Here is a 9,918-nt window from a genome sequence, read left to right as displayed (position 1 = left end):
CTTCCTTATTAAAATTCAAGGAGTCCGGAGTATGGTGTCCCCTAAGAAAACCATTTAATCATATTACATTACTTTACACATATTTACACTATCTAGTTGGTTAAAAAACTAATCCGCATTTCAGCTTATAGGCCCATATATAGACATATAAGAGGCACACAACTCTTGCCTCCTCTTTTTTTGACGTTTCGCACTGTTTTTATTATTAGAATAGCTTTCTTTCTTATCAAACTTCTCTCTATCTAATATTGTTGATACACTTAATATACAAAGTTTTCTATTACTAAAGCATTGTTTACAAAAAAACTCGCATTTATTATTTATTTTTAAAAAAAAACTCATAGTAACAGTATGAGCGAGAATATATTACTTAAAGATGGTAAGCTATGTCAATATGAAAAGTAAATTTTTTGTACACAATACTTACAGAATTACCTCTGTTCCTTTCCTCGTTTTTCAATATGTTTAGAGGTTAACTGGTCGTCATTAAATTTAGCTGATGACAGAAAAGAAGTGAGCTGGCCTGTTGTACTTGATATGAAAGAGTTCATTGTAAATCACTATGATGGAAAAGGTTTGATTCGTGAGCGTGGCGATTGGAAGCGACGATTGAAAGCAGTAACCACAAACATGGGATTCAAAACTGTCAGATTCAATGAAAATGCGTGGCAAGCTATCCACGAAGCGTTGATAATCCTACAAATCTTCCACAGAATCTAGTAATTGTCGTGTTTATATAGATCATGTATCACATTTTTTATTTATTCATCATCTACTAATATAAGACGTCAGATATCTGTAGTCGTCATCCCTCGTATATATTCGGGTCGTGCCCTCATTTAATCGCTTTTTTTTTCCGAATAAAACAGCAAATGCTGTCAATTGACTCTTCACTATTTTACAACTATATAAGCACATAAATGCAACAACAATTCAAACTACAAACTTTCAAAAACAGAAAAAGACCGTACAATAGTCATTTATGATAATACGGCCAAACACGATTTATGGGTCTTGTATACCGATATTGTCGTAGGCCATAAGATGAAAACACTGCAGAACTTTCATCTTATGAACATCCCATTCACTCCATGATAATAGATCCTGATGAGCAGGTTTGAAAGGATTAAATCATTCAACATCAAGCTTTTGAAGAGTGTTCCTGAAGAACTTCAATCCTATTTGAACTTATACGACAAGGAGTGGCAAAATGGACTCGATCTGTATGAATTCGCAGATAATATGAAGCACCATCCAATCAAGAAGTTTGAAAAGAATTGGATCAAAGAAAGTATGATTGGAGTTTTCGAGCTGTTCCTTTATCATCAAAGCTTGGTACTAAACGATTACTCTGAATCAAATCTCCTTCACCAACTTTGGCGACTCATCTACAAGATTAACTTTTAACAATTTCAAACTACGCAAGAAGAAAGTTTTAGAATGGAAAGCAGATGAAATTAGGATTAGGAAAGTAGCCGCGATTCCATCGATGAAGCAGGTTTCAGCGTGCATATTTATAGAAACTTCGTGTCAAGGTATTGCTTCCTTCGAACAGAGGCATCATCGTGACCATAATTGGTGCTATCTGTGAAAAAGGAGTAATCAATTTAACCTTGCTTAAACCGAAGGCTGTTCAGAAAAAGGTTATCGGTTCCAAGAAGAGAAAGAGAGAATATAGAAAAGCTGGGGATGTTGAAATACAGTGTAAATTGGATAAGACATTCTTATTCAATAGGTGCTTAGCTCTCGAAGCCGATGCTTCAATTATAAAAAGTAAAAACACTACCCGCAAAATAAGAAAAAATCATCCGCAAAAAAATAATGTTCTAGCTGTTTTTTCTTGGGAATTGAGGTACATCAAATTTGCTCTTACAAGCTACATGCATGTTCATATTGACAAAGGCATAGAACTCTAAATCACTGAATCATATGAATAAGAAGCACTACAAGATAGTCTATCTATATCAACTATGAACCATGATGTAAGGAAAAGCAAGTATGGAGTAGATCAGCTTTGGTTTGTGTACATAATTAATTCAAAGATATACTCCTAAAGGTAAGCAACTATGCAAAAATGCATACTCTTGACATCAATCATACATGTCAAAGTGACCCATGTTAATCTTGGTGGGTTTCATCAGAAAACTCTAAATGGAAACGGAGTGCAACTGAAGAAATACATCGATCCAACGTCAATTTTTTCCCTTTTTATAACAAGATATGCATTTCTTCTAACCAACAAAATCATTTCGTGTATAAAAAAGACGCTTGCGATTACGTATTCAGAATAAGCAGTAGCTAAAACGCGTACAAATAACCAAATATGGTAATGACACGGTCAATATGACGTAAAATGATGCTCAATGTTCATTTATGCTTTTTATAAATTTCAATGCTTTACGTACTTTTCTTCTTTTTACTCTTGTAACTTTTTTCAACCATGACATTATATTATACTATCGTGTTTGCTATTTTAATAGCTGAGGTAAACAAAGCGATAGAGTTAATTTACTGATTACTGATATATGCATGCATAAATTTATAGATCTTTACTTTCTTTTTGTTGATGGTAAAGTAGTGCAATAATATGGAGAGAATAAAGACTAAACCTTTTGATCAGCTTCCTATTTCTACAAGATGGAAGAAACCCGTGTTTAGATGGTTGGCCACTTCACCCACTGTAATAAATTGATATTCTAAAGAGAAACAAAGAGACTTAACTGGCATACTCATAATAGGTTGCACACGCAAGTTATATTCTTAAAATAGTCTTTGGCTTCATCTTTGTTCTCTTCATTGGTAAGGAGTAATAGCATGTTAAGAAGATGGTATACCAATACGTGCCATTAGATTCTGTGAATACCCTTAGAGCATTTTATGAAGTAGTCCATGAAGAAGAAAATGTGACACCTGGAACATCAGATTTTAGGGCGCAAGTTAATCAAGCAGCCAAGAAGTTTTACGCGCAAAGAAACCTCTATCTCACAGGTTTTACTATGCTGCTATTACTGTAAGTAATTGCGTCATGGATTTCACTTTTTTTCTAAAAGATTATAGTATCCTCAACACAATCAAGACCATGAACCTTGAATATATCAGATTGGAAGATGAATGTCTTGAATTAAGAGCTGCTGTAAGACAACAAAAAAAAAAAAAGTATTATTAGGTTTACTTATTTTCAATAGCTTTCAAATGATCCTGATGTGAAGCGGGCGGTTCGTGAAATGGATACTGAGCCTATCAAGGACAGAGTTACTAAACTAGAACCTGTTGAGCAGCCTGAAGAGAACAGAAAGGATATTTAAATAAAGTATTAAATCTTGTTAACCTAAAAGATAACTGAATTTTAATATAACTGTGGGTCGTGTCTACCACAATTGCCGCTGCCTCCAATCCGACCTCGGATGTGGTAGCTACCCAGCTCTGGTATAGAAAGCTTTTCTAGCTACCATGGCTTCCTCATCCAAGAAGTACGCATAGAAAGATGTAAAGAGTATAGATTACAAGAATTTTTTTAATGTTTTTCTGAATAAAGCGCGGTAAGAAAGCCTATAACCACATCCTCTGTCGTTTTTTCGGCAGCATTGTTATTCATGTTTATGCTGTATTCCTTGGTTTTTCTACATCCTTTTAAAACGTTACAAGGAATTACAAAAAAAAAAGTATATATTATGTCTATTATAGTTATCAAAATTCATAGCATATTAGCCAACCATAAATAAAGCTATCAATATTGTGTAGAAAAACCCATTTAAAAGCTATAAATATTTCAACACTTTATTTCGTCCGCTGCTTGGGACCAGGACGGCAGTTAAACAGCTTCAGATCATCTACATTGTTTAGCAATTGTTCATTGTCAAACACCTTGAACTTATTTTCGTAGAAAAATGCCTACAATTACTTTTTTTATGTCGGGGTGCTCCCTACAAAATCGTTTGTTAGTTTCTATCTAGAATTCATACAATTTGTATTACCTTAAGATATGCTTCAGATCAGTCATATTTGTGGTGAACCCGGCGTAATCAACCTCAACCACGCAAATGTTCTTATTCTTAATGAAACTCAAGAAATCTGTTTAATTTTTCAATATTTGCCTATCTTTTTTGTCATTCTTTTTATCTTGAGTATTTCCTTCGACATTGATTAATTCTGACAGGATATCATTGGCAGTTAGGTCACATTTTTGAAATGCTTGTTTTGCACCACTACAGGGAGAGATAAACACTTTGCCAACAAGTAATCTTTTATAGAGAAGATTAACTACTTTTTGCAATAACATTATACGATTGGCACTTGGTGCAGTTGATTTTCTGCAGTACCTCACAATAATATTTCCATCCGCTTTAAGTTACTTTATGAGGGAATGATGTGCTGGAATGACACTCATGATATTGTCCAGAGTAACACTACATGCACCAGAAAATACACCAGAAGTTAGATTAATTCTACGGGCGCTACCTCTATCCATTACCTATGATGCCTTCTAACAAATCTTTTGAATGTGGTGCCGTGCTAAGCATGGCTTTATAAAGTTACCGACTTGTTTTGTTTGTTTTCAAGAAGAAAGAAATAAAAGAGAAATACTATTATTTCTGTTTATTCTAGTTTTATATTGGCAAGTACTATCAACAAAGAAGCAGATCAATCACGTGAAAATTTCACTAGACAGTCTTAGATTACACCCTTACTTACTACATTATGTCAGTTCATACCTAATCCAAACAAAATACTTCCCTTTTCGCACAATTTGGAGACTCAAACTATATGCTTGACGTATGAAGCTGAAACAAGCAAAAAAAGAAAAAAGGAAAACTTTTATTCCTGTAATAAAATTATTATTATTATTGCTTCTTTCATCGTTGAATATTGTAATACGACGGTTTTAGACTACTGGATGATTTATATGACTTAAAGAAACCATTTACTTTCCCTTCGTTGTAAATATCTTTCCATTCTTTTTTCTTTTTCCAGGCTGGCTGGAATTCTCAATGAATTGAGCACCTTCCATGGTGTATGTAAAGTTGCTCTGTTCTTCTTCTTCATTATCATGTTCCAAATCTCTTTGTATTTGTTGTAGAAGCAGAATTCCTTTCTTCTGCGCAAACTAAAATCTGATTACTGTTACTTTTAAGATTTTCGCAAAATTTCTTTTTGCTTTGTTTAGTTGCAAAACAAAGCTTGGATTCTTAGAATTTTTTTTAATCTTCTCCTATTAGAATTGTATTTGCAGTTGAAAATTGTGATATTGTCAATGAATAAATGGTTTCACCTCAGAAACATAAGAATGTGGTAAGATGAAAAAAGAAAAGAAAGAGATTTATGGCAAAAAGGAAATTGATCTCTACATGCAAGAATAAATGTTGTCAACCAATTACATCTTGTGAACTGTACAAATAGGACGCGTCATCAACTACTGCAACCTACAGATGCCATGAGTTAGTGCTGTGGGCTTAATATAAGGTATTATGTTAATATTTAAGTTGACTTTGGCTTGTGTACGAAATATATATACTGATTATGTTACATCAAAGAGTGTAGTCTTCTTTGATATAAATGTAGAAATACGACAACCTAGCTGTTCGATACTTTCAACAGAAAAAGGACGTTGGATCATCGATACTAGTGTCTCGCTTATCCCTGCTCCTTTTGACAACAGCAACACTATGCAGTTGTGTGTATAGATGTCCGAATATACTTCTAGGTTGATTATGTGACGCTTATCACGACGTGTTTGTATCCAAGACCCTTTTTCTTTTCTTTATATTTCCACTTTTTCACACTTTTGTTCATCAGCTTGACATCCAAAGTTCTTAAAATTTTTGAGCTTTATACTTGGTATCTCTAATAAAATTTACGGCTATTCATACCGAATATCGTTGACTTCCTTTAATATTTAACCATCATGAAATCATAGATTGTTTGTAATACCCCCCTTCAACGTTGAAAATATCCATAAATGGATATTTTAAACACCCTAAAAGGAAAGCTTTTTAAGCTTTAATACCCACCCATCTTGGCAACCATTTTCTTTTCTCTTTTCTTTTCCTATTATCCACCATGACTTCCGAAGATTTTGAAAGTACCAAGCCATTTGAACCTAAGCACAATGATATCGAGGAGCAAATTCAAAAGGACGATGAAGTCAAGTTGATGCGCGTAAGGACTATCTTAAAATTGCAGAATGCATAATTCTAAACCAAGTGTGTGAATAGTCATTTAGCCAAATAATCGATCAAAGTACTTCACCTGAACATATTATTGGTGGTAAACAAAAAAAGAGAGAGATAATAAATGGTGTATCTTATATATATTTTATTAGAGGGTGGTATCCATGATACAAGCACAAAGGTGCCAACGCATTGGTATCGTCGTAAGTTGACAGGCTGGATTCATTCTCATCTCGTGCCTGAGGGATTTCGAGTCGCTGTAGAGAAAAAGTACGGTAATTTTGTCATCATTCGCTCAGTAAAGTATCAAAGTAAACAAAAAAAAGTGTGTTACTTATTTGGGTCTAGACGGGTGAATATCATTATGAAGAAATGCCTATTTATACCCGAATTGGTATGCATTTACTTTTTGGTGGCTATTACCGAGGCAAAGGTAATTTTTTAGTTTTGATCATTTGATGGTATATACTCAGAAGGGAGGCTTAGTTGTTGGTACCAATCTTATGCATGAACTCTTTACGAAGGAAAGTATAAGACAAGGCATCTACTTTAATAAGCCAGAATCTGTTGGGCAGATAGCTAGCTTTGTTCAGCATTACCACATCGACATGAGTGAGTACGTCTTGGGTATTGGTGAGTACAAGAGCTTTAATGATTTCTTCACTCGCGCCATTCGTCCTGAAAAGCGTCCAATCGATAGCCCTGAGGACGAGGTAAAGATAAAAGGGAGGCTCGATACACATTATAACATCAATATTAGTCAGTAGTTGTTTCATCAGCGGATTGTAGATTGAACGTATTTAATTCTGTTAGTGATGCCACTGAACTATGGTACACAAATATAAAATATCATAGAATGTACGCGTATTTCTTATTCCTTCTTTTAGGATCAAAGGCCGTAACTTTAATTTGCCAAACCTCTTACAGAACAATGATTTGGCTGACAAGTTGGATGGTGGATCCCTTGCGATTTTCCGATTGGCTCCTCAAGACTATCATCGATTTCACATGCCTGCTAAGGGTACCATCAAGAGTATTCAATCAATTGAAGGAACTTATTACACAGGTAAAGAAAAAAAAGAAGAAAAAAATTGAATAAGACTCATGTTTTCCAATATAGTCAATCCTTGTGTCGTCGAATCTACTGTCGATGTCTTTACCGAAAATCATCGCTGTGTAGTCACTGTTGAAAGTCCTTTGGGATTCACTTATGCTATTGTTTGCATTGGTGCTCTCCTGGTCGGCTCCGTCGTCTTTACGAATGCTTCATTAGATCAAGGTGAAAAGACATTGGAAAAGGGTGAAGAGATGGGATACTTCCAATATGGTGGATCCACCGTGATTGTCATATTCCCAAAAGACACTATCGAATGGGATGATGACATCTTGGATCATTCCAAACAGTCCGTAGAGACCAAGGTGAACATGGGAGAACACATTGGCCAATTCATCATGTAATAAACTCTTTGTGTGACTTGGATGCTGTCTTTTATTTTTATCCCTTTTTTCCCTAAAACGGAGACAGTAAAAAAAAAGTAAAAGAGAGAAGAGAGAAGAAGAAGGTGTGTAAGTTATGTTTTACGTTCTTTTCTCTTGAAATTTATTCTTGTTTATATTTGCTTCCATATAAAAAAGGAAAAGACACATGGTAATGTCAGTAAATGTTTATAAACGCACACATTTATAGAAAAATTGTTTGCTAAACACACTCATTAATGTAGAATGAAATCTCGCAAGAAATAAAGATTATATGTCAAAACAACATAATCAAGGGCAGTGCTAGAGCACCTGACAGTCACCCTTGGAGAAGTTGGAAAATTAGATTAGTAGCAGTGGACCATCAGAGAGAGAGAAAGGGCAAATTATCTCATCTGTTAGATCATGTAGAATATGTTCTTCATCCTACCTTTGATAACCCGATTCGATGTAAGAAACTCATATGTCAAAGTGACAGTCGTGGTAAACCCTATTATTAGCATTTTCTAGAGAGCCCTATTTATTACAAGAGAAGGGTTGGGGTGAGTTTGATATGCGAGTGATATTATACTTCAAGAACGATTGGGCAGAACCGGAGAATATCTTTTTTGATCTACACTTTCGCGAACCTTCATACGCCATTCTACATCGAATAACCTTTTATAATCCTCCTATGCCGCTCCTCGGAGTGCTCGCGCTCGAGTTTGCGCCCTCAGATTCTGAACCGACGACAGGGACAGCAAAGAAACGACGAACGAGTCCGTCACTGGCAAAGGCCAAGACCCTATATGATGATACCTCGGATTATAAAAGTGTGCAGGACACATCTGTCTCTACTATTGTCGATGATGTGCTTGAAGAAAAAGACGTGGATTCAATTGATCCGATTCATTCTGCGCAGCTAGATGAACATACCAGAAGGGCGTGGGGTGTGCCCGAGCATATAGACATGAGCAAGCTGGCTAAACGGCTGATGACTCTCACAAGTGAGCAGACAGAGGAAGTAGGGTCAATCCTAAAGAATCACATATTGGAAGAAAATGATGGTAAGTTTCAATGTTGCAAGAGAAAAAAAAACGTGTTTGACCAAAAAAGCTTATAGAAAAGTTTGTGGTCGATCTTTATTCTTTGGGACCAGACCTGATAACACAGTTATGGGATATTACAGAGAAGAAATCAAAGTCTTCAGCGGCTTTATCCCCATTTTCACTAGTCCAAGCTAATACTGTATTCCTGGATGATTAAATTCAACCTTTTATTTATGTAAATAGCCTTTTTTTTTTTCGTTCTATTATAAACCAACACGGAATAAAACCTGTTTTCCTTTCTTTTTCTTCTTTTGTTTACTATCACTTTCATCTTGTGAGTCTGTGTCTGTGCTTAGCGTAGAAGAATAAGGCTCGTTGCTCCAACGGTTATCATTCTTTTTTCGAAGCATAGCGTTAATATCGGCTCTTCTAGATGAATGTGTTGAAGATGTGGGTAGTGCTGGAAAAAGGTCCTGCAGATTTTGTTCTGATCCTGTACGCGAACTCGCTGCTGATGAACTCCATGGTGAAGGTTGAGTCAATCGAGTGGTTGGCAAGGGTGGGAATGCACCGGCGTCTCTTGCTGCTAAGGCTACTTTACCCCATACACCTTTATTGGATACCTTGGGTTTCCTTGGGTTCACTGTGAGTACTTGAGGTGCTGCACTCTATAGCAACAGAGGTGTAAGCTAGCATTTCGTATAGGTTTATTAACCATACCGGGTTCTTTTTATGGTTCCAGACACGCTCCAAATCTGCTTTTTGTAGGTCATGATCGATCATGTCTTTTGTATGTTCTAGCACTTTACTAGTCAACTTCATATCTTTGTTACAAAGCTCATGTACAGAATCAACAAAGGCCTCGCTTGTCAATGTCATTTCTTTTGTATATTGATTGATATACTTTCTAAATTGTAGCATTTTATCTAAGTTTCTAAGAGTATCAGCTACTCGGTCTAAGGCAGCTGCTTGGCGTGATATAATCGTCGGTTTGCTCGGCTCGGGAGTGGTGGCCGAAGATGAAGGTGAGGATCTACCTTCACCAAGACTTGGCCATTCTTCTCGGCCAATGAGCTGAAGAGACTGCATTCTATGGGTGACTAATGGCACAGCTGTGGTGCTACCATTGATGCTTGGGAAATCATCTTCTATTAATCTGATCTTACTGCTTGTTTGCTGTTGATTATGTCCACTGGTACTACTACTGTTACTACTAGCATAATTCAAATTGACATCCACACGAGCCT

General features: G+C 35.9%; 6 protein-coding genes across 6 annotated transcripts in view; 4 read left to right on the top strand and 2 right to left on the bottom strand.

Moving 5' to 3' along the window:
- The first annotated feature begins 414 nt into the window (after positions 1–414).
- On the top strand, positions 415–887 carry RHIMIDRAFT_283749 (uncharacterized protein). The gene has a single exon (XM_023613148.1). The coding sequence runs from the start codon at positions 538–540 to the stop codon at positions 718–720; it is 183 nt and encodes a 60-aa protein (XP_023465694.1). The 5' UTR covers positions 415–537; the 3' UTR covers positions 721–887.
- A 400-nt stretch (positions 888–1,287) lies between these two features.
- Positions 1,288–1,522, bottom strand: RHIMIDRAFT_283748 (uncharacterized protein). Its single transcript, XM_023613147.1, has one exon. It carries the CDS (start codon positions 1,510–1,512, stop codon positions 1,357–1,359), a length of 156 nt encoding a protein of 51 aa, XP_023465693.1. The 5' UTR covers positions 1,513–1,522; the 3' UTR covers positions 1,288–1,356.
- An 890-nt stretch (positions 1,523–2,412) lies between these two features.
- On the top strand, positions 2,413–3,382 carry RHIMIDRAFT_313544 (B-cell receptor-associated 31-like protein). The gene is made up of 7 exons (XM_023614867.1): positions 2,413–2,485; positions 2,546–2,569; positions 2,621–2,680; positions 2,739–2,799; positions 2,851–3,010; positions 3,058–3,133; positions 3,186–3,382. The coding sequence occupies exons 1-7, from the start codon at positions 2,441–2,443 to the stop codon at positions 3,303–3,305; spliced, it is 546 nt and encodes a 181-aa protein (XP_023465692.1). The 5' UTR covers positions 2,413–2,440; the 3' UTR covers positions 3,306–3,382.
- Positions 3,383–5,902: 2,520 nt separating this feature from the next.
- Positions 5,903–8,016, top strand: RHIMIDRAFT_138553 (uncharacterized protein). Its single transcript, XM_023605657.1, has 9 exons — positions 5,903–6,156; positions 6,213–6,465; positions 6,516–6,600; positions 6,654–6,880; positions 6,928–6,998; positions 7,055–7,233; positions 7,288–7,733; positions 7,803–7,815; positions 7,889–8,016. Exons 2-7 carry the CDS (start codon positions 6,292–6,294, stop codon positions 7,623–7,625), a joined length of 1,074 nt encoding a protein of 357 aa, XP_023465691.1. The 5' UTR covers positions 5,903–6,156; positions 6,213–6,291; the 3' UTR covers positions 7,626–7,733; positions 7,803–7,815; positions 7,889–8,016.
- RHIMIDRAFT_138593 (yeats-domain-containing protein) lies at positions 7,720–9,086 on the top strand. Its single transcript, XM_023605658.1, has 4 exons — positions 7,720–7,824; positions 7,889–8,093; positions 8,144–8,689; positions 8,746–9,086. The coding sequence occupies exons 1-4, from the start codon at positions 7,813–7,815 to the stop codon at positions 8,886–8,888; spliced, it is 906 nt and encodes a 301-aa protein (XP_023465690.1). The 5' UTR covers positions 7,720–7,812; the 3' UTR covers positions 8,889–9,086.
- Positions 8,935–9,918, bottom strand: part of RHIMIDRAFT_251791 (uncharacterized protein) — a gene marked incomplete at both ends in the record, with an annotated part of 2,239 nt that continues 1,255 nt past the window's right edge. The window contains 2 exons of the mRNA XM_023610884.1: positions 8,935–9,339; positions 9,392–9,847. Of these exons, the coding sequence (XP_023465689.1) occupies positions 8,935–9,339; positions 9,392–9,847 (861 nt within the window). The remainder of the gene's footprint in view (positions 9,340–9,391; positions 9,848–9,918) is intronic.

This window comes from Rhizopus microsporus (genome assembly GCF_002708625.1).
Source record: "Rhizopus microsporus ATCC 52813 unplaced genomic scaffold scaffold_9, whole genome shotgun sequence".
Lineage (NCBI taxonomy): Eukaryota > Fungi > Mucoromycota > Mucoromycetes > Mucorales > Rhizopodaceae > Rhizopus > Rhizopus microsporus.
This window is presented reverse-complemented; position numbering and strand designations above follow the sequence as displayed.